The sequence below is a fragment of the Cricetulus griseus genome, chromosome 2 (genome assembly GCF_003668045.3).
Source record: "Cricetulus griseus strain 17A/GY chromosome 2, alternate assembly CriGri-PICRH-1.0, whole genome shotgun sequence".
Taxonomy (NCBI): Eukaryota; Metazoa; Chordata; class Mammalia; order Rodentia; family Cricetidae; genus Cricetulus; species Cricetulus griseus.
In genome coordinates this window covers 356,685,786-356,710,300 of record NC_048595.1, presented here as the reverse complement: position 1 = coordinate 356,710,300, position 24,515 = coordinate 356,685,786, and the positions used below count along the sequence as shown (strand labels likewise).

Genomic DNA, 24,515 nt, shown 5'->3' with positions numbered 1-24,515 from the left:
GCCTTTGGCTACACTGACAGAATGACAGGGTTGTAGCTGAGGAAGAAACTTGAGATGAGCATAGCCCATTCCCTTCATTTTTACCACAGCCTCGACAAAAGAGCAAAATGATGGCTGCAAGGTTGGACACTGAGATCCATCTCATAGGGCCCCAAATCGGAGGAGATTTCCAGAGCTATGGTGCAACCCTGAGTCTTGGAGAAAGCCAGGAAACTTAACCCTGCCCCACACCCATATCCCCTGAAGTGGAGAGCAGATGGTGCCTGGCTCCCAGTGTGAAGATCTAGTCACCAGCCTCTGGGCAGATGAAGAGATGGGCTTGGATAATGGGAACCTGTGATGTGAGGGCTCCCGGCAGCTGCAGGATTAAAGCCCTCTATCCTGACCCTGTGGTGTCTTGGGCTTGGCGTAAAAACTGCTTCAGATCAGTGGCCATTCTCAAATCAAAGGAAGGTGACAGCAGAGATTAGAGGAGCCCAATGCACACCTTGCACCGGCTTCTATTAAGTGCTACATATCTGTGATCTCCCTCCATCTTTGCTAAAGCTCCATAAGGCTGTCTCTCCTACTATACTCATTTTAAAGTCAGTACAGCAAAATCCAGAGGCTCCGAATAGCCCTAACTAGCAGAGTGCTTCCTCTTGGCATAACATAGACCTGCGAGACTTCAGAACTCATGAGGACCACAGACACAGATGGAAGTGGAGAGGGTAGATACTGAGGATCTGCTGTAAGAATATGACATGGCCTCACTCGATTTTCTAAAAACTTTCAGAGGTAACTCAAGTCATCTTTTCAGATATAAGATCATTCACCCCTATAAGGAGCCCCTCAAACTCCTTAGCAACCCTATTTCCACACAAAGAACAGAAGATTTCATTTTTTAATGGCTTACAGACACCCACAGTGAGAGACCAGGGGAAGGAACAAGGCTTGGCTTCATGAAATGTCACAATGACACTAGAGAAAATCAGTTATTTTACCTCCACACTCACGTGCTGTACTCTGAGCCAGCTGGGAGAGTCCCTGGAATTTGGTGACTAATCAGATGATGGGCTGGGGAACACACCCCTGAATGTCATCAGACTTCAGGCATTGGCACTAGGAATCCAGAAATAAGCTGTCATCAAAAGGACGTGTGCCCTCTGGGAACAACATCCAGAGCACATTTCGTAATCTCCAGCTGGGACTCAGAGAGCCAGGAGACAAGGAAAGGTCAAGGCCTGGCCGGGCCCAGCTCCTACTGCCCCGCTCAAGTGTCCACCCTACTCCCCAGACAAACAGCTCTCCACTTGTGGTCATGTCTTGGGCCCCTATGTTGCTTCTGATCAACGTCCCCAGTACTAGGATCCTGCTGGCCCTTCACTGTCTGAAGCAGTTTGTGAACCATTGGCAGGTATAACCATCAAGTCCTGCACATGCCTTGAATGCACTGGAGCAACTGTCAGACATTAATGAATTAATTTTATTCATCAGACAGCTGGTGTCAAATAATTACTAGTACTCAGCTCTCTACTTATCAAATATGACTGAAGTGAGTGACATGTTTTAAAAATAACTTTTATTTTTAAAGTAACATGTCCCCGTATTTAAAAAAAAAAAAAAAACATGATAATGACATTTGGAAGGAACAGAGAAGAGCTCATCTTAAGGACAGCACACAAACAACTTTCAATGTAGAAGGTTTTTTATTTATATTCTGTGTTTTCTGGTTAGGAAAAGAGTGTGGCTGACAATACATATATTTTTATTAAAAAATCAGTTCTTTTTAAAATTATTTACGTATGTGTGCATGTAGCGTGTGTGTCTGTGTAAGTGTATGTATATCTGTGTGTGTGTGTGTGTGTGTGTGTGTGTGTGTGTGTGTGTGTGTGTATGTGTGTGTATCTGTGTGTGTATCTGTGTGTGTGCCAAAGCTCATATGTAGAGGTCAGAGGTTTAACTTAGAGGAGTCTCTTTTGGTGGCACATGTCCTTTCCTTGGGATTTTGTTTTTCTTGGCTTGTTATTTTATGTTTTGTTTACCATACAAAAGAGCAAACCCAGAGCCAGGCAAGTGCCATACTTCTGGGCCAACCCTCCAGCCCTTGGAACTTTTTTGATTTGGCTCTAGGAATCAAAGAAAATTTCTTAAATCATGCTTGCATTTACCAGCTGAAAAACACCAATGAAACAAGCCTGTCTGTGGGCTGCTTCTTTCCAATGGTGGCCTTGGAGCTGTTGGCGTAGAGTGAGTATGTGCAGCTTCTCAGGCACCTTCAGCTGGCTCATGAGGCTGACCTTGTCAGCAAAGGTGTGGGTGACCTTGGAAAGGTACAGCAGAAAGCAGAATGCACCTGCCATGGAAGAACTGCAGAAGCTTCCTGATATCTCAGAACTGTGAAGTACACAAATGCTAATCACCCAGGAGTGGAGTGATGTCATAGATTCGATTCTATAACAAATTCTGCGAAGAAGGGGACCTGAAAGACTGAATTTCTCAAATCCTTTGATTCCATCCCTTTCAAAACTTCATTCATAGCCCAGTGAATCATTCACTAAGAAAACCTGGTCTGGGAAAACTACAGACCTGTTAATGAGTAATTTGGAACTAACTGGTGGTTATGTGAACGGGAAAGGAAGCTTCTGACTTATAGCATTGGCTCTGAGTGCTCTCATCTCAGCTGCCCCGGAAAGACTCAGGCAGGAAATCTCATGGCCATCTCATACCAGCTGCAGGCTACCGAATGTTCAGAGTGTAGTGAGGAACAAGACAGGAAGGTTAGCACACTGCAAAGTCATGGTAACTTGTCCCGTGGATCTGTGTAAACCACAGGCACGGGAGAGTAAAGCAGCGAAGGGTTCAGAACAACTGGAGCCTCTGAAGAAGTCCATGCTGCACTGTCACTAACGTCAAATCTGTCACATGCAATGACGGAAACACAAAGAATTAAAGCCCTGACAAGAAATGGAGTTTCTGTGGCGTATTGGCCTGTCCACAGACCTTGAGAGTTCATATCCTTGGGATAAATATTCAACGTCTGCAAAGTCGTCAGTTGCTAGAAGCATCATGTTGCACAAAAGACCCCTTTAAGTTGAGCGGAGGGCAGAGTGAGTGTAACAGGAAGTAGACAGGAAGAAAATAGGATGCTGATTCCAAATAAAAACTAATGGTAGCTCCAGCACAGAGAGACTGTAAGTGTAATGAGTCCAAAACTAATCCACTGTCCTTCCTTCAGGTATCCCTGTCCAGTCTATCTTTTTTTTAAGTGTGCAGCTGGTATCCTCAAGGCCTTAAAGAACCAGTGAAAACTTCGGACAGTGACATAATCATCCTCTCTGAACCAATGAAAACTTCTGACGATGACGTAATCATCCTTGCATCTGATTTTACTTATCAGACTCCTCTTTCCATAGAGTGGTTAGCAGGAGACTCTTGGAATCCTTCAGTGGGTGAGTTCTCACAGACCCCGAGCCTAGCAATGTGCCACTCTCCTGCTACCTCAACATCTCTCTGACATCTAGCTAGTTTTCCCTGAGTTCTACCTAGCCTGAGAGGAAATGCAATAATATCTTAACACTGACACCTATCCCATGTACATCAAGTGTTCACGGGAAGAAGGAATCCACTGACTATAAGATGACCCCCAAAATGTAAGCAGGGATCCAAAAGAGCAGGTCTGTCGGGCACCAGTAGACGAGAATGGGAAATCGGTTGCTTCTCTGGTCATAATAAAAGGCTGGCATTTATAGCTACTTTGTTCCTTTGCAAATAACAGAGGGAGGGGGATTTCAGTGGAGCACATTAGTATCAGCTCAAGGTAAAGACACATCAGGGTAAAACACAGATGGCTAAAGATGTCCTGATGGCAAAGTGGGAAATTTGGTCTCTACATCTTTAAGCCATATGCCCATAGATCCTAAAACACTTGACTTTCTGTTAACATATAATGAATCTTGAGCCAATAATAGGAACTGAGTTTACTATCCAAAGCCAAAAAATAATGTGCTTGAACATTAATTTAGGCTACAGAAATAGATGATTTCCATAAGGAACATATCTGTGTCTTCCCAGTCACCCCTTCAGTGATGGGAGATGGCCTTCTGTTTATGTTTCTCTTATTGGTTGATGTATAAAACACTGATTGGATGATTGGCCAGGCAGGAAGTATAGGCAAGGCTGGAAGATGAGGAGAATTCTGGGAAACATAGGCAGAGCAGTCGTCATGTAGAGCCCGGGAAGAGAGGATGAGCAAGGCATTCTCCGTTAAGCCAAGACCTCATGGAAATACATGGATTAATAGAAATGGGTTAATAATTAAGACGGAGCTAGCCAATAAGAAGCCCTAGACATCGGACAACAGTTTTATAACTAATATAGCATCCGTGTGTTTATTTGAGGCTGAAGTGGTTGTGAGACCAGGCAGCCGGGACAGTAAGCTCAAAAACATCAAAGTATGAAGGTTCATGGTGTATCCAGAAGGATATAATAGCACGTATTCCAAAGACCTCTTTCTCTGAATATTTGACCGTGTGCAAAAATACCATGATCATGCAAATTTTCCAACAATTTTGTAACCTTTAATGGCTAGTTGGCAAATTATTCTGGCTTAGAAAAAGATAAAACTAATAGGATAATGAGAAAATTATTTAAAACTTAGTTCTGGGTAAAAGTAACAATTATGGTTAAAAATTTCCAGGAAACACTTGTAAAACATTGAGTCAGAAAAAAAATCTTTAAAGTAACAGTGAGTGGATTCGAAAAGAAGCACATAAAGTTGGGAGGAGAAGGTGGGAGGTGGAGAAGAGGGAGTGAGGATGGGTTTGATCAAAAGATACATTCATGTATAGACTTTTCAAACAATAAATAAAAATAGAGAGAGATAAATACATATAAATAAATGGATAAGCTCCACATGATCCTAGCACTTTCAAAGTGGAGGCAACACAATCAGGAATCCAGGATCATCCTTGTTACAGAATTAGTTTGAGGCCAGCCTTGGCTATATGAGACGCTAAATCAAAGAACTAGATAAAATTATATATATATATATATATATATATATATAGAGAGAGAGAGAGAGAGAGAGAGAGAGAGAGAGAGAGTGTAATCATTTAAATGAGATTTGGAAGGCACTCAATATAAAATAAAAAGCCATGTAGCTATTATATGAAAAGAATCTCCACTTAAAAATTTAGCTACAATGGAGAAATACTATTGTAGCCCAGATACAGCAAGGAGGGCCTAGGCCCTCCCCCAAATGATTTGACAGACTTTGAAGTTCCCTGGTGGGAGGCCTCACTATCCCTGGGGAGAAGGAGGGGTTTGGGGAGGCTGGTTGGAGGATGGGAGGGTGAGGGAATGGGAGGGATGGATATGTAAATATGAGTAGTAATTAAAGAATAAAAAAAACTAAAAAGAAATATAGCTACAGATCACGTCATGAGAAACAATTGCCAGATGTCTCACAGTTTATACATCTATGGCTCATTATGGCTTCATGGTGTCCAGAAGTATTTTCCCCATCTTGGCTTTGGACTTGGTTCTGTGATATGCTTTGGGTTTTCTCATCTGAACAGGTAGAGCTGGAATGACTAGACTGGAGTTTCCATGCTCTTCCTGCCTTCTTCCACAAGTATAACAGTTCAGATCTTTTTTTTATCAGGCAGGGCTCGGAATCTGTGTATCCCAATCTGGCCTCTGACTCATGGCTTACCCACACAGCCTCCCAGGGTCCATAATTATAGATGTGAAGCAGTATGACTGGCTGGTTTTGATCATAAATGTCTTCCAGGAGACCCAGGTACTAGTTGGTTGCCAACCTATGGTATTCTAGGAAGTAATAGAGCATTTTGGAGAAAGGGAAGAGTTGAAAGAATGTCCACTGCTGACATGTGTTTGAAGAGGATACTCAGGCCCTGATCCCTTCCCCCTCTCTTTCATCTGCTGTCAGGTGAGCAGCCTTCTTCACCACTCACACCTGCCATGACGTACTCTGCTGCCACAGGGTGAAAGCAACAGGGCTAAGTGGTCAAAACAGGTCTTCCCTTCTTATGGACTGATATTATCAAGTATTTTGTCACAATGAAGGAAAAGTGAATAATATACCTGGCCCCAAGTGTTTTGTGACAGCAATAGGAAAGTGACTAGGATGAGCCATGCTTCTGATGTGCTTGATATTCCTCCCCCCGTATAAATGAGGAGTCTCGTGGGCTCCAGGACCCACTCTTCCTATCCAGCTCCTATCACAACATTATATAGTTGTTAGAGGCCACACAATTAGCTTCCACCTTCCAATGGTGATAAAACATAACTGTGAAGGTAGTATGAGACTGAAATAGCTTAATCCTCCATGGTCCACACTGAAGCATCTACTGGATTCCCCAAATCCTGGTGTCTCACAACTCAACAGTAACAAGCAAGGGAAAGTATCTAAAAGGATGTGGGGACCATCCCCATCCACCCCTGTATCTGAGGGAGTTGTGAAACACTAGATCACTTAACCAGAGGCATTAGACATAATCCCTCCTCCTGGAGTCAGGAGAGCCAATGACCTCTAAGCTTTTGCCTCACCATGATCCCTTCCATGGGCTCAGATTACCCAAGACTTTGCCTGACTCTCTACTTCTGCATTTTAAGGAGTTGTATCAACCTCTTCCATCCCTCCACTGCCCACCTCACTATATCCAAAATGAGGAAATTGCAAAGGGGTTACGAGAGTCCTGGCGCTGACCACCTGCAAACTGTAAATTTACATGCAACTACAAACTCTAAATCTACATGCAACTTCTGCAGCTAAGTGGGTTTTGGTGAGCTGATGAGATGGGAGTCCCATTATCAAACTGTTACCTTAGAAAAGGATGACAGGCCAGAGTGCTCTCTGTCTGTCATATGAGGATGCAATGATATGATGATGCTCCCAGACCCAGAAGAGGAATCAAACCAAGAACCCATAATCTCAGACTGACAACTTCTAGCAATGTGAGAAATACATGCTTGCCATCTGAGCCACCCAGTCCATAGCATTCTTTAATAGAGTCCAAACCAAGAAACAGAGACTCTGAGCCAACAGGTCATGCTGAACCGAGGTGGGGAAGACCGGCAGTGTTACCGATGTGGCATCAGAGTTGGACACCTGTCACTGAGCCTCATCCACTTCTCACTGGTTTCCCTGTTTCTTGAAACACTTGCTCAGAGAAGAGCTTTTCTCCTATTCCCCAAACCAAGTGGCAGCAGTAAGGGGGCAAGGCCTTTCTGTTGTTGGTTGAATATCAACCCAATATACGCATCAGCAATCTATTGCAAGTCATGTCTTTTTTTCTTTTGGAATGCTCTGATGTCTTGACTGAGGAACCAAAGACAAATGGACGTACAGAACAGGGGAGATGTAAAGAGCCATATGGCAGAATGTGGATTAACAGAAACAGGTTAAGTTATTAATTTAAGTTATCAGAGTTAATTGGGAACAATCCTAAGCTAAGGCCAAGCTTTCATAATTAATAATTAGTCTCTGTGTCACTATTTGGAGGCTAGTGGTCTAAAGAAAAGTCCAACAAGAATGTCCGACTACATTTCTCAGCTATGCTATCACAACAATGAAAACTGACTTTTCCCTCTTAGCTTATAAGAAAGAGGTTGTCTTGTTTCTAATCCCACATTCATCTCAGACCCAGCATTCAACCTAAAAACACAAGTTTCGATTCCACTTAAAACCCCTCTGGAGGGCTGGAGTGAAGGCTCAGAGGCCAAAGTCTGAGAGCACTTTCTGTTCCCAGCACCACACAGCAGCTCACGACCATCTCTTCCTCCAGTTCCAGGGCACCTGACACTTCTTTTTGGCTCCCAAGGGCAGTGTATGCATGTGGTGCCCATACAAGCATTCAAGCAAACACCCATACACATAAAAGAAAAGATTAATTTTAAACATATAAATTCCTCTCAATTATATACTGAGCACAGTGCATTCATTAAAATCCCCTTAAAGATTATTACCTTAGCCAGAGCAGGGACAATATTTGAATGTGCAACTTCCTGAAATTAATTGTCCCTATCTGGGTTGAGCTTGCTTAGCTTGGAACGTGTTAGGAAACAATATTCTTTCCATAGCAGATGGCTCCAGAGTCATGACTGAAAATGTCCTCGCTCATTTTAATAAAAAGTCATTGACTAAAAATAAGACAAACACCCAGGGAAAGATTTTTTTATTTTTTTTTATTTTAAAATACTATTCGAAATCTAAAGCCATAGTCCTGGAGAAAAGAAAAGTGTACCGAGGGTGCTGCTTGAGCTCTCAGTGACATGAGACAGCTCTGAATGTTATAGTTTAAAAATACTCTTGAAGAATACAAGCCAAATGACTGCGGGATTATAAATTCTCTCTCCCAGTTGTCCGGGTATTAAAAGCAGGCACAAGTAAGAATAGCCTTCAAAATAACTAATGAAGAACACATGAGCTATAAAGCAACGCTCCCTAGTCAGTGGGCTACACCACAGACCTGTTCCTCCTTTAACCAGATCTCTACCAACAGTGCCGACCCTGGACACCCACTATTCCCTGCAAACTCCCTACTGCTATTCGAAGGAGATTTAAGAGGAAGCTTGACTTAAAGGACAGATGAAGGACACAGTCCCCAGTTCCTTCTGTAGGAGTGACGCTCTTGCTTCAGGGATGGGGGTGGGAGGATAGATACTGCCTAGAATTCAGCATTTGTGGAGCTTCAGTTTTCCACAAGATATTTGTAAACTAAGTCAATCAGAAGCCTAGCCCTCTATGGGCATATACACACTGTCCCCAGTGACCGAGCTGAGCCCCTCCCCACTTACACATGCTCCCCAGCTCTTCGCTCATGTGATCACAGCTCTCTGTTTTGAGAACAAAATCAAACTTCTCACTAGCCAAGATGGAAATAAGCCAAGAAGACCATCGCATGATGGCGGAGCAAAATGTGGTGTGTCCAGGCAGGGGGGTCGTCACTCGGCTGTGAGAGGAATAAAGTACAGTAAAAGGTATATTATGGGTGAATCTTGAAGTGATTGTGCCAAGCCAAAGAATCCAGACGCAATTAATTAATGACACATGACTGTTTAGAGTAACATCCATATCCATCCAAATCCATTGAGAGCAAGCGGACTGTGGTCATCTAGAGGTAAAGCGGAGAACTGGAAACAAGTACTTGAGGTATGTGGGATTCCCTTTGAGGGTAATGAGAAGTGTGGAGCTGGATAACGATGCTAGTGTTTTCTGCAGGTCACTGAGTGACCTCTTCTCCAGTCACCACCACCCCCACCCACCATTTCCCAGGTTGTAAGCTCATACCTACCACCTACTTTCACTTTCTCAGCCTTAAGCCCCTGGATTTGCTTTCAGTCCAAAAAGCCTCCTTCCTCCCCAACCTCTGGTCTCCAAGGTTTTCATGTGCCCAGTGCTTTCCTCCCAGACACAGATGCTGCAGCCTCCAAGCAAGGCTCCACCCTGGCTTCTGGCATGGCATCGTCATCTAACTTGGGACCCTCCTGACCACACTAGTTCCTTTTCCCATCCTCATTTTTCCTCTGGCCCAGTGGCAACACCCTCCTAGGCAGGCCTTGGCTAGCTGTCCTCTCACTCGGACTCTATCATGTTTGTCTTTCTGTCCCACCAACCCTGACACTCCTGTTTCAGGACACCGCTCTTGGACAAACCAGGCCAAACTGCATTAGGAAGCAACTACCCCACAAACCAGGTAAAAGTGCCTTTCTTTGGTGGATGGAGCTGTGACCTGACCAACTTAGCCTTGACAATTTCCAATAAAGACTGGTTCTCTCATATCATAAAGAATATTTTATTAGCTTCCTATTGTTGCTGCAATAAACTGCCGCCGGCTTGTGGCTTGAAACCTCTTTCACACGCACCATCTTACAATTGTGACTCTGTCAGTTAGCCATCTCTGCTCCAGAGGATGCCCCACCCCGTGCAGCCACCTCTTCAGGCTCCTTGGAGATGCTTGCACTACTTGTTTCCTTTCCCTCACCTCCTGACCCCCCACCAGCATCTTCTCTCCACCCCAATCCTGCCTAGCTCTGGAAAGGGCCCTGTGACCCTGTGATGATCCTGGGTTCATATGCATAATCCAGAAAATATCCACATCCCACACCTGCAAAACCCCTGTTGTCGTGTAAGGTGATGGGTGGGATTAGAATGTGGACATAGTGGGGATAGCAGGATTGTGCCGCACACTGTAAGCACATCAAATTCCTGGAAATGCCCATAGATAGCACCACGAACTCATACTTTTCTAACATACAGGGATCTTTGCCTAGAACTTCAAATGGTTATTTTATGCCCAGATCAGTGAATCACCAATTTATTATCTTTCCAAACAATTGCTTAAAAATTAAGCCACTTCCTGGGATTTGTGATTTTATTTTATATAGGGTTCTAAAGCAGGAGAGAGAGGAGACTGTCCGTGTATTATGATTCAGGAACAAGAAGTTGGGGGAGCGGAGAAAAGACTTGTAGAGAAACAACAGACCCACTCAGGAAGATTCTGACTGGGGGTAGAAACAGTAGCAAAACAGTCTAGAACTTAAAGGGCCTCCTGAGTTCTGCTCTTGAAAACTAAGTGTTGCAGCCATTTGTCCCCAGTCTGTGGCATTCATTTGCGCATGTCCTCATTGCCCAGTCTGTCTTATTCTTCATAGGTACGTGTTTCTTCATGCTTTCCTATCGCTTCTCTTAGTCTACGTTCATTTTTTTGTACTCTTCTTTACATTGCATACACACACAAATATGCATCCTAAGTATGGACAGATGTAACTTTTCATTGGATTTTCTTCTTGTAACTGGGAAAGCACGAATGCTTTTGTCTCAACCAAATGCCTAGGTATTTAACCCCCCTGTGGGATGGACGGCTTCATTTCCCTAACAGCCAGTTATTTCTCAGCTACCCAGACCTGCGAGGCCCCACCTCCTACACACCCCCTAGTGGCCAGCAACGGAGAAGCAGCACTGAGCACAAAAATTTACTAAGCCCCAGGGAAAACTTTCCAGAAGGCTTTGCAGCTGTTCTAAATTATAAGTCTAGACCCAGGAACCAGTGCCAGTTTCACACACCCTTCCCTGAGTGCAGCTTCCTTAGTTCAGCAACTGCTCACATTATGCAGCAGGCTCTCCCTTTACCCTTCCTTCAAGCTTTTGCACTGCAATGTAGTACATCCAGAGACTCACAGAAACCATGGGCAGTGCAAACAGACTGGAGTCAAAGGTTCTGCTGTATGCGTACGACAGAACATTACACAGCACAGACTCATAAGTGAGCCACGGCTATGACCAGAAGCACAGCATCTCATACATCCCAGGCTGGCCTCCAACACGCTAAAGCCCGGGATAACTTCGAACTACGATTCACCTGCTTCTACCACCCTAGAAACTGGCATTACAGACGTGTGCTACCATACTGATTCTATGAGGTGCAAGGGGAGGAACTCAGAGCTTCATGCATGCAAGACAAACACTTCATCAGCTGAGCTACTTCCCCAGCCCTCATACTTTTCCATACCTTGAGTTTTATTTTTAATACTTTGAAAACAACATACTCATTGCTGTTGCAAAGACATCCATCCGTTTGCAGGGCCTTTGCCTTCTACTCTAGGCTGGCACTTCTTTCAGTATCACGGTTCCCCAAAGAAGACTGTGGGCCTTAAACATCCAGCTGGAGACACTTTAAATGGCTCACAGATTATCTTTATGAAAATATACCAGCTGTGGTGGGAGATAATAAACATAATTCTCCATGTCACATCCTCCAGGGTGACTTTCACAATTGAGTCCCGTTTTGTATTTGTCTTTGATGGGTCTCGATATCAAAGTACAGTTTGAACAACCAACTTGGCCGGAATCTTGGGGAGCCCTTGCATGGCCTGGAGACCCAGCCCTGCAGCCCTGGTGAAGGATTTGTTCTGTCTATGAATAGGCCCCTTCTTTTGTCCAGAGAGGAACAAAGGGGCTTTGAGTCCCCATTGGACAATAGATAACTACAGAATTGTGCTCATCTGTTATTTTTTTAAGGCATAAAAGTCCTATTGGAGTTCTCATTTTGGCAGAAGACAGACTTCCAAGCCCAACTCCCAGGATCGCTTGTGTGTCATCAGCCAAAATAGGCTTATGCAGGCATTTAGCACCGTCCGAGTTCAGCCACCATATTTCCTGAAAAAGAAAATCCCTTCTTCATTTAGCCCAACCAAATATACCTTTCCCCAGAAGATATTCCTTCAGAACTCATGGGCAACCTCCAAGAACATGTCCAGACAGCAAGGTACACACTTTTTTGTGGAGGCTCCAAGGTTACAATGCAGGACAAAGAAACTTTAAGACACACGAAGTAAAACTAAAGCTATGAAGTGTGAGAAGTTAACACACAAGAGTTGGAATCACTGTTCCTGGGAGAAATTATACATTCAGGCTATCAACTTTCTGCTTGAAAATATGGATCTGCCATGCTGCCTATAGAGTGGATAAGAGCAAGAGTCATGATTGCATTTAAAATAGTTTCCTCAGGCTGGTGATATTGCTCAGTGGTAGAACACTTGCTTAGCATACATAAAGCCCTGGGTTCAACTCCTAGCAACACACACACACACACACACACACACACACACACACACACACACGAAATAAAACCACATTTTTTTAAACTGTGTTCCATTTGTCAGAGGAGACAGCAATCTAGAGACAATAGGTGAACTTTCATTTTTTTAAAAGAGGAATGATGTCCTAGCCATCTGCTGTAAATGCTCTGACCCATTCCAGTCCTGTGAGCTGGGTGGACACCACAGCTTGGACTTAATGGTCAACGATTCTCTCCCTGCCCCTCAAAATACACAGTGGCAAGAACAATTTTTGTGGGAATTATCTGAAAGCCCAGGGAACAAAAGAGCATTTCATGCTGATGCCAAATGTTGGTGCCCACACAGTCACTCAGAGAGAGGGGGGGTTGGGGGAAGGAGGGAGTGAGACTCCTGTTTAGCCCTGCTGGCTAGGATGGCCTGTGCTCTGCCTCATGGTGAGTCAGGTTGGTGCTCATCCCAGCTGTGGGTGAATCCAAGGGCCACCACTGCCTCCTACAGACAGCTCCCTGCTAGAAGCTTCTAGACATCCTGAAGGTCTGTCAGAAATCTTCCAGAGCTCAGTCGGTCTCAATTTCTACAACTTTAAGACCAATGAAATAAACCTTAAATAAATAGATTGATAGTGAACATAAGATGAGTTATGATGAGGAAAACCTAGCCCTTTAATTTGGGTTACAATGAACAAACCACTAAAGAACTAGGTAAAAGTATTTGAATGGCAAAGATTTAAATAACGAGACCTCTTAACAGATCTACTGAGAAAAAAATGGCTAACCAGAAGGCACATTCGTTGCTTTATCATCTATTAACAGAGAATTTTATTAAATGAACAGCCACTGTGTTGCAGGATTAGATCGGGTCCATAGTGCCCTAAAAGCACAACTTCTAAGATAAAAAGGGAGCTGTGCCCCCAGTCTCCACATGGTGCATTAAAGAATGTACTGTTTATCTTAAACTTTTTAAATATGGATGCCAATGAGCAATCTGATGCAGACAGATTCTGGCATGAAGGAACTCGAGCAAATTTTGCTCAGGTCAAATGGAGAGATGAATAGAGGGGACCAGACCCCGTAATTATTTGGGGGTCAAGGGCATGTCTGTGTTTTCTTGCAGGAGGAGAACAAGGCGCACTGGCTACCAGAAAGATTGGTGAGATGCATGGAACCAAGAAAAACGGGACCTGGGCACATAGGAGACCGTCTGGACCAGCTGGAGTGAAACACTGGACCTGTGTTCCTGAACCTTGAGGACACCTGACCTACAGCCGGAGGAAGAAGGGAGACACACCCAGTTCCAGTTTCGAGCCACTTTCCAGAGTTCCAGCTTCCCTACAGACAGAATACATTCACCTGTCTAAATCCGTGAGTGCTCATCCAGGAGCAGACTAAGAACTTGATAAAAAACAGCTTGCTTTCTTGCCACAAACAGACACACAAAACTGTTTTGCCAGTTTTCCCATTGGGAAAAAGGACCCATTTAGGACAGTCGAATACTGGCATAAACCAGAGTGGCAGAAGCTCCTTCACAATGCTTAAACAAGACATGGACAAAAGACTTTTTAGTTAACTTTCAAAGACTGATATTGTTAGACCCCCGGAAACTCAAGTATCCGGGGTCCCAGGCCAGGTTCAAGGTCACCCCAATCACCAGGCGGATTCGAGAGCTTGCTGCAAACTGCACAAAGCTTTATTGTAATTTAACGAGCTAACCCCATGTTAGCTCGGGTCTTTCACCCACCCACCATGGCGGACAGCCATGGCGGACAGCTAGAAAAGACGGTTTGAAGCCGCTGCGCATAGATCTTTATAGGGCAGCGTAAGGGGAGTGTCTAGGGGTACGCACAGGCTCATGATTGGTGTGCCTCCAGGCTTGGAGGGCTTGCCCTGTGTTGATTGGTCAACTGGTTGTTATGGCTCATAGGCCCTCCCAGGGTGGTTGCTATGCTCTCTACGTCATTGCTGTGCACTAGTCCGTAAAGCACACCCAGGGTCGTAAAGCATAGCGCCACCACCTAACTTCTGATTGGTTCCTTGTCACAAGGCAGGCATCTGACTTTCTAGTGACTAGGTCAAGGTCATAGAAGCACATGTTCGGCTGTTATGGCTGCCGAAAGGGAAGCTGGTTCCTTCAATATTACAAACCTGATGTTAGAACTTCAGACTTTGAGCAAGAAACAGAAAGGTTCAAGGACATTGAGTCCCAGACAGGAAATAAAGAAAAAAGATTTAGAATTATGAAATTGTTCACACCCCACAGATTGTGAGAATATCTTATTGTCTTTGATTGCTTTGTAACTCACCCTAATGTATGTTCATGATGGAATTGTTAATGTCTGTGATCTTGCTATATGTGTTATGCAAATGTTATTAGAAACTAGGAGTCAGAGTTCATTCTTACAGGAATGTAACGTGCAGTTTACAAGTCTTAGGATAGAAGTATGTTTTAGGGAGCAATCTTTAATAATGTCCGTATCAGAGGCACTAGAGGCATTGCCACACAGATTTTAAAAGGCCATTTTAACTTCATATGTCTCCATCCCGCAGGAGAAGGTTTGCAGCCATGAGGATTTTGGAGCTGGACTATGGCCCATCCCCCACTAACCTTATTTGTTTTACAGAGACTGGTTTCAGCCAAAGACTGGTACGGTTTTCCTTGCTTTCAGGGAATCCTAAGACAGAACACACATGACGGAATGCGTGATTCCATGACGGACACCCCTAGTAGGTTGAAGGGAGCCTCCTAAAACAGGCGCAGTCATCTGTCCTGATGCAGAAGCACAGGTTTCTTTTTATTAATTTAAGAGAGAGGAATTGTGGGGGACCGAGTAATTCTGTTATGGAATATTTTTGGGCCCAGTCTCTAGCTCCAGTAAACATGGAGCATGGGAAAGCTCCAGCCCACTATTGTATTGTTAATGTCAGTAGGGCTACTTTTGTTTACCATGGCCTCAGGATAATATGCCTCTTGTTTGCATATCTATGCACCTAAGCATCTGAATAGGCCAGCACCTGGGCAGGGAGATCAGAGGTGTGTGAGTAACTTGTGAGGACAGAAGGTTAGGAGGGAGGGGCGAGTGACCAGAGCAGAGAGGGAACAAAGAGGGATGATTCCCTCTTGGTATTGGCAGGATGGTTAAGAAACACCAGAAAAGATGGCTAATAAAGAAATGACTCTAGTTCTACAATATGGAACTGAGAGCTCTCTAAAGATGACAAGATGCCTGTGTTTGATCTTTATCGCTGTTGGGTTGCTGGGAGCTTCCAAGTCCACACACCCCCACTCAGGCCGAACCTCATGGCTGTCATGGGTTAAAGCTGAGACAAGCCGGGTCACAACAGGCTTTGGCATCATGAGCTGCTTCAGTGCAAATACATGCAGAGTCAACGAACAGTCCTTAAATGTCTGACATATTATACACATGCTTATGTGTCCATGTGTGTCATCAACTCCATGAGGGATGCTGAATACTTCACCAAAATGAAGAAAGCCCCACGGACAGGAAGCCAGGCTTACATTGAGATCAAGCCCAAATGAAAGCAGACACTGAAAGGAGGTAAACTAACCCTTGTTGAGTAACCTGAGTATCTCAGCTGTTGTACCAAAGGACAGTGGGGGACAGTGACCAGCCACGGCCAAGGAGGAGGGTCAGAGTTAGTACCCATGAACTTGGAATAAAAAAGATCCTAATCCTCCATAACTCCCATGAGCATAGAGGGCCTCCCCTCTGCCTCCAATGATCTGTTTACCATCATGTATTTCAACCTGTAAGTTGTTTTCTTTTTTAATTTTTTTCACTGTTAAAGACGTAAGCATTCCCATGGTCATATGCTAAGAACCACTGAACATGCATACTGAGTTATCACCTAGGAAACTCAGGCAGAAATATTAGAAATTTCCATCACTAAAGTCCTGAATGGCATGCCTCGCTGGAAACTTCAGTGAACAAACACAGAATTCCAAGATCAGGGACATATGTGATACAGCCTTCTTGCTGGGGCAGAGGCACCATGCAGTAAGATATAGCAAGAGCTGCAACTCCCAGCTGCAATCCCCTTTATAACCAGAGTCCATCCATTCACGTGGAGGCAGGCTCTTCCCACCATACCCTACCACTACAATAACACAAAACCACCACTGTTGTTCGGGGAGTTTAAATTTCTCACATGCAAATTTACCTTTAGTTTTCCATTTAATTACCCTAAATTTTTCCATGCAAGTATATATTGTACGTTGAACATATTTCCTGTCATGCCCTTCACCCCCTTCCTCTTTCTCTCCTTTGTTACCCTAGACAGTTCCATGTCTACTTCCGTTTTCTGTATGCATACATGATTTTATGTAGTGCATAAAATTTAGAAGCCACAAATTAAAGACAACATAAGACAAGTTTCCTTCTAAAACTGGCTTAATTCACTTATTATGATTATTTCCAGTTGTGTCTATCTTCCTTAAAACAGGGTGATATCATTCTCATATCTAGATTATAGCTGAAAACAATTATATCATGTATATACCACATCTTTTAAATCCATTTCTCTGTGGTTAAACATAGGTTGGTCCCATAACTTAGCTTCTGTGAACTGCCATGTGAATTTTGATGGACACTTTCCAAACTATAGCAAAAGACACGCAGACTGGTAAGAGCATCGGTGAATCGGACAAAACACTGTATCAAAGAGCACATGGCTTTGCTTTGCTTTGCTTGCTTTTTAATCCTCTGAAATCATCTTAACTCACCTGGTCTAATCTTACAGCTACCACCATTAGGAAGCAAGCCTCGTATTTTTTTTCCTGACACATGGAAAATGCAGAAAGCAGAATCCACCCCAGCACGTTGCTGAGACCAGACGTGTCCACACTAGGCATATGCCTGGAGCTGCCTGAATGCCTCAAGAACACTGCTTTGGAAACTCAGACTCTCTTCACTGACTGCTCCCATAGCAGCCTTCCAACCACCCAGCTCCCCAATAGACCCAGTCTTCAAAGGAAAGCTAAGTGGAGACAGCCTTGGGCCAGGTGGTCCAGGGGATATCAACAGACAAAATCACAGATGTGATGAAAATGGCACCAACTCCTCTTCACATCCATTATTCGGGCTTCCTGAAGACACCATGTTCTCTGTAGTTGCTCATAGTTTACACCTGTGTACAGCTCTACACTGCCTATGCTTTACCTCAACAGTTCACTTCCCAGAAACAACAAGTGCTGTTAACATGAGAAAAACCATCGGCAACTGTTACGCAGTGACAAATGTCACCATGCGCCTAGCCAGCACTCCTCCTGACTGTTAAAATCAACACCAACTGGGGAATGCTAAGCAACTACACAGCTGGGAACAGCTTAAAGACTGGGGCAGTAGATGCAGTAAGGCAGGTGGCTGAGAGAAGTCCTGGAACTGCAGAGTGGCATCAAACAGCAGCTCAGGGAATCTATGCAGAGTGCGGGCTAAGAGAAGGAAGAATACTGACCCTGCTTCAGCAACTGCACTGTGTACAACATGGGTGAACCAGATGCTCAAAGTATGGGAAATGAAGGGGGAGGCAACATTTCTTCCTGGGAGTTTCATGTCATCATCTATTTTGTTCCTCACTCTGTATTCATTTGGATGTTCACTTTGGCATAAATAGGGTATCAACAACCATCCTTTCTTAAGTAGCACAAATATATATGGCCAACTCAGTTCTTAAAAAAAAAAAATGAGTTCCTACAAACACTAACTTCACTGAAAGGTGACTTTCTCCACCTTTCTTATGTCTCATGCACATCAGGTAGAGTAAACTGTGCCCTCTCATTACTGCCCTAAGTTGGAAGCATCTATCTCCCTTCAGGGCAGAAGATGGTCAAGATGAGGGAGCAGATACAGTCCTCATGGGGCAGCGACCAAGTGGCTGGTCAGTATCTGAATCACTTCACACCCAGTAGGCTTTAGTCCCTCCTTTTCCTCTCCTCCTCTCTCAAGCCCTCTGAACTGACACATGGCCAGCCCTTCTGGAGTATTCCAAAGGAGTTCTATACCTCACTGTTAGCCATTCTTCCCCTGCACCGTCTGTCATTAACAAAACATCAGACAGGGGCCCCTCCCTCCTCACTGCTGCATCCTCACACAAGTGAGACACAAATCCACTGCCCAGCCAGGCACTGAAATGCATTTATCCCTAGAGTGACTTCCCCTTCTCGTCCTCATCTTCAGCATCACTGTTGTTTTTCTCCACTCTTGCAAACCATTATAGACACTTAGGTCCCTATCACTACAACATGACTTCAGTGATACTCATCGGCAGCTCAAGTCACCCGCCCACCCCACCGCCCTGCCATCCACTTGCCACATCATTGGAGACATTCCCTACCTTTCGCTGAGGCTTCTCCATAACTGTGCACCTGCAATCGGAAGTAAAATGTGAAACTTCAGCAAGATGTCACTCCCCGGGAGCATTGGCCAGCTTAGACACATCCCAAGCTTCTTTAAGCAGAACATTCACTGGCAAACCATACTGTCTATGTTTGCTACCATGACAGATGCGGGCGACAGTCTACAGACACTTGAGTAAGCAAGTGTCACAAAGGCAGGACACTCTAGAATACCATCCCTGTCTGTTACCATGACAGATGCAAGCAATAGCCTGCAAACACTTGAGTAAGTAAGTGTCACAAAGACAGGACACTCCAGAACCCATCCCTGCCCCCGGGTACTTTATTGACCAGTGGGGCACAAAATGAGCACTTAAGAAAAAAGTGCTGTCACTTTAAAGATACCCCACGGAAGGCCTCACCCTCTCTGGGGAGCAGAAAGGGGTTGGGATTGGGGATCGGTGGGGGGCAGGGGAGGAGGGGAGGGAGAGGGAACTGAGATTGACATGTAAAAGAAGCTTGTTTCTAATTTAAATAAAATTTTTTTTAAAAAAAAAGTGTTGTCAAAGAATCAGTATAAGACTTGACAAGAGGTGGTAACCATCAAACGTCAATAAGGGCAGAAAACATGACTTGCAAGTAGGAATAAGGGAAGTGTTATTGAAGGGGAAAGTGGCATGGTGTATTCTTCAGATACTATAAACTTAATATGTAAGCTTCAATGAAATCAACAGAAAAATGTTAATTGATGATAATGATGATGACGATAACAGAAAGAAGATAGATGATGAATAGATAGATAGATAGATAGATAGATAGATAGATAGATAGATAGATAGATAGATAGATGGATGATTTGTTTTTTTGTAACTCTAGGAACTATCTCTATTGGACCAAGTCTTGACAGTACACTCCCAGCTACCAGATTTAAGGAAGCTCAATAAAGAAACAACCATGAGACATTTTCTGCACTTTCCATCAAACCAAAGGTCAAAAGTATTACCCTGTGTGTTCTTGAATATCCCCTATCAAGTGAACGTCCCCTATCAAATTTTTCATAACATTTACTGCCAGGAAAAAGTTGCTTATGGCTTCCAATTCTTCTGGCAATTTGAATTATGCAATTAATCTGGTTTTCTTTGTTGCCTTGGTTGCATGAGCATAAGGACGAATCGTTTCTCCATCATGTTAGGAGACTGGACTTCTGCTCCTGTTAGGCCTCTGAAACAACTGTGTTTTCTGTACCTTCGAAAATAACTCAAAATTTTCTGGAGTTGAAAAGCATTTATATTATATCAACTTAGCCCTGGGTGCTAAGCAATACTTCAGATCAGCTAGAGTCAGATATGGATAGAAATATACAAGTCTACCCTCACCTCATGCTAGTCTAACTTACCTCTTCACTGTGTGTCTCAACAACTCTGGAGCCAACAGTAGAGAAAAGAGATATGAGCATAAGATGCTGGTCTTTTGTCAAGAATTGGAGAAATGATTATGATTGAGGGACAAGACTTTGAAATGGCTACCACCATGGAGCATAGTTCTGGTGGAGATTGCATAGAGTGAGGAATTTCTGACAAAGATGGGGTTCAAAGCACAGCATAATTGGCAAAGGGCTAAGGAAAGAAAGAGTAAATGAGCCGCTGATTCCACAAGCAGAGACCTGGAGTGTGAGGAGAGTGTACTGACTCTGAGACATCTCAGGTAGTGACTTGGCAGTGCTTCCAAGCCCTAAGCTCAGACAAGCGGCTACCACACGGACTACTGAATCCAGGCCTTCGATAAGCCAACTCAGAATAACAGTAAAGGAAGAGCATGGAGGATTAGAGACCATGAGCCCAATCTCAACTAGTTCTAATCTCAACACTCAAGAGACTGCTGGGTTGTGGCAGACAGACAGTGTGGATTTCACAGGAGGGAAGACAGAAAGACACAGTGGTTACAGAAATACCCCCACCCCCAACGTGGCTGTGAGCAGAGACAGGGACATCTACTTTCCTCACAGGGAGGGTCTAAAGGTCTTAAAGCCTGAGGTGGAGCTGACTGACCCTAATTAGCATGAGGGTAAAGGACAAAGTGGTCACAGGCAAAGTCTGAGGATGCAGAAGGAACTTAACATGCTGCAGAAGGCAGCCTCGGAGCCTGTGGGTGAGCAGTGCTGCCGGGGTGCACGAGAGAGATCAGTAAGGCAGGGGTACACACTTTCAAGTCTACTGTAGACTGAGGAGTCTGCTGCAGCTGGAGGCTGGGGTGACTGACAAACCAAAGGCCTGGGCACCTGCAGCTTTCACAAAGACAGACTAATTCCCACGATGGCATCTCTGCTCTCCTTCCTCCATCTGTTTGACACAAAGTGTCTAGGGTGTGTCAGAGAGAACGGTGGGGAGCAGAAAGGAGGTGGGGTGGGGTTTGCTTGCTTCTTCTCTGTGGTTACAGAGTTCCTGTCTCCTGAGATGAAAAACCTCCCCATCAGCTGTTCAGTGATGTGCACTCGGTTCATAGGGATGTGTGCTTAAAATGTGGGACATGTGGTAAAAATATATTTGGGGGAAGGGAACAGCTAAGCTCATAACCAGCAAAGTTCGTATCTTTGGCCAAGAGTTTAGAAAGTGGGCAGCTGAGAGAGGGAAAGAAGGAGAAGGTCCCAGAGAGCTCTGCTGAGCAAGGCTTCACTGACTGCTATTGTCTGCATCAGCAGGGGTATCTGAGAGTGACTGACAGTTCTGACCAGAACGACAAGGCTACCACAGCTGCTTCCAGACAGACCTTGCAACAAAGCCTACATGTCCCTGAGAGCAGGCTATTGCAGCCAGCACTGTTTGGGGTCTGGAAACCCTGCTGCCATCTCTAGCCAGCTATTCATGAAACTCAATGGGGTCTTTGTAAAGGAGGCCAAAGAAGGCCCTAGGGTCTCTCCAGCCAATGACTGGGGAGTTCTGGGAAAGCAGCAGAAGAAAAAAATGCTTTTTTCTTCTTCTTCTTTTTTCATGTATAGAAATTCTGTGTTCAGAACAACATCATTCAGTGAAAACCCTGAGAGAAAGATGGGTCTGTTGCAGAAGTGGCGGGATGGGGGGTGGTGAGGGCAGAGGCCGGCATGAATGCATCCCCATTAGAGGGGCTGGTACTTACAACTAGCCTGGGCCCAAAAAGACACCCAACATAGCCTGACCATCGAGAAAACAGAGCCCTAGACATCCTGCTGTGCCAGCTCAACTGGAAGACTGCCACTGAATGGCCTGCTCACTCGCCTTTTACCTGAACCAAATTCAAGCCTGTGCTGTAAGCATGGGTTCTCCTCTGTTACAGTATGAAGTGGTTCAGTCGTCAGAGCAGACTCAGCATCCTTGAATGCTGCTTCATGGAGAAAAGGGGACTTGACAGGTACCACCAGGTTAAGAATAGAGAAGATTAGGTCATCCAGGTGGGCACCAGTTCCAATCACAAGTGTTCTTTGTGGAGAGCATGGAAGGAGGTCTTACAGAAGCACAAGAGAAGTTGATGTGACCATGGAGATTGGGATGGTGATGATGTAGTTACAAGCCAGAAGGCAATAGCATCAACTCAAGTCAGGAAGAGGCCAGGAGGGGTCTGTCATTAGAGCCTCCAGGATGAATACAGACCTGCTGATGTGTTTTCTGAACTGGTAACTTCTGGAGCTATGAAAAAAGTATTGCCTGTTGATTTGAGCCACCAAGAGTGTGGGTGTAATCCATTACACAGTCATGGGAAATAATCTATTGTATGGCTTCCCCATAGCTAGGAATAGACATTAACTAAGAATTATTCTTTCTTTCTTTGCCACACTTTCTTTTTTTTGCACTACTTGGGACAAGCCTGTGCTTGTCGGGAAGCAGTGTACTACTGAGCTAGATCCCCTTTTTTATTTTAAGACAGGATCTCAATCAGCAGCCCTGTTGTGGCTCTGTACTTCCTCTCTAGCCCAGGCAGGCCTCAAACTTCTGATCCCCACTCCTTAGCCCCATGCTGCTGAAGTTACAGGCCTGCTTTGACAGCACCAACTTAAGAATTAAATTCTCCCAGCTAGTAGATGTCAACTCTACCTCCTGAATGTTTCCAAGGGCAGTTTTGCTGTGTCGAGGGTTTTCAAGGACTTGTTTGCAAATACATAAATTGTCCACTGTGTAACTACCAAAATGGCAGGTTAAACGGAAAACTGACGAGCTTGGTGGGTCTGGAGCACTACAGCTGGAGGACTCCAAACAGCCTGGGTTTCAATCCTGGCCCTGCACTTAGAAGTCAGGTCCTTCAGCCCGCCCTCCTCTCCATATTCGTCTGTCCTTTCTAACTTGTGCTTAAGTGATGAGCAAAGTGAACACACAACAGGAAATACTGAGGTGCTCAACTTCCTGGACAGCCAACTTGCTTTAAAGGCTGCTGAACACCCGTGCATGGCTCTGTCTTCTTGCATTCTGAGGGAAGAATGTGTCACAAAGCTCATCCAAGAAAACCAAACCCTCCTCTACGGGCTATAAATCAAGGCAGAATCACAGGGCTTGCCAGGGCTTAACCAACTCCTCCACAGATCCTGAGGTGCAGCTGGAATATAACAGCAAATGCTATTGGGGTTGAAAGTGAGGAAACTGGGCATCTCTTCTCTGAAAATTGGGGGAGGGTAGAAGAGGGAAGAAAAGGAAAGAGAAGGAGAAGTGTGTGTGTGTGTGTGTGTCTGTGTGTGTGTGTGTGTGTGTGTGTAAGAATGTTATTTAAATCTGTTGATTTGTGAAATACCTGAACTAGACTAAAATTTGTTTATCTTCCCAGAAAGGCTAGGTATGATGAAGTTACCACCATGCCTGAACACACTAAAACTTTTTTTTTTTTTTTTTTTTTGATAGGGTTTCTCTGTGTAGCTTTGGAGCCTATCCTGGCACTCGATCTGGAGACCAGGTTGGCCTCGAACTCACAGAGATCAGCCTGCCTCTGTCTCCCGAGTACTGGCTAAAACAATCTTTCTAAAAATTGTTTCTATGGTGGTTTGGTTTTAAAACTGGACAGACTTAAACATGAGCCAGCTTTGAAGTTGGACACGGAATACCACGCTGGTAAAGTCACAGAACCTTCACTCCGGTGCTCATGTATTTGCTTGAGAGATGGGGCCTCTCCTGTAATATAACCCCCATGATGGGGAATCTGGTTGTTCCTACGCACAGCAGGCCATGTAGACCCTAATCACAGCCTCCTCTTTGTGATTTTGATCAAATCGATCTTATTACATGTAGACTCATAGGGCTCATTATGTCTCGAGATTTTTGTACATTTACAAAAACTAGTTCAAACATTAGTGGAAGGGGCTTGGAGAAGGTTCACTCAGGTTTTAATATAGTTATATAGCTCCTAAAGACACCATTCCATCATTAAGTGATTCAAGCTCACTCTTTTAAATGCAAAGTTTACACTTGATTCTCTTCTCAACATCTTTAATTATTCAAAACTTTTATGCAAACTTCAGTGATTTTTAAGTTCATTGCTTTCCTTCACTGAAGTGAAAGAAAACTGTCCATAAACTCGTGCATTTTCCAGTGGCCCAGTGTCAGGTTGTAGGGTAGAATAAATATTTA

At 44.3% G+C, this 24,515-nt stretch overlaps 1 protein-coding gene across 1 annotated transcript in view; it reads right to left on the bottom strand.

Annotated features, from left to right (window-relative positions):
- The window catches only part of Retreg1 (reticulophagy regulator 1), a 124,650-nt gene that overhangs the window by 58,894 nt on the left and 41,241 nt on the right, over window positions 1-24,515 (bottom strand). Inside the window, exon 3 of the mRNA XM_027400043.2 lies at window positions 18,933-18,963. Coding sequence (XP_027255844.1) covers window positions 18,933-18,963 — 31 coding nt within the window. The remainder of the gene's footprint in view (window positions 1-18,932; window positions 18,964-24,515) is intronic.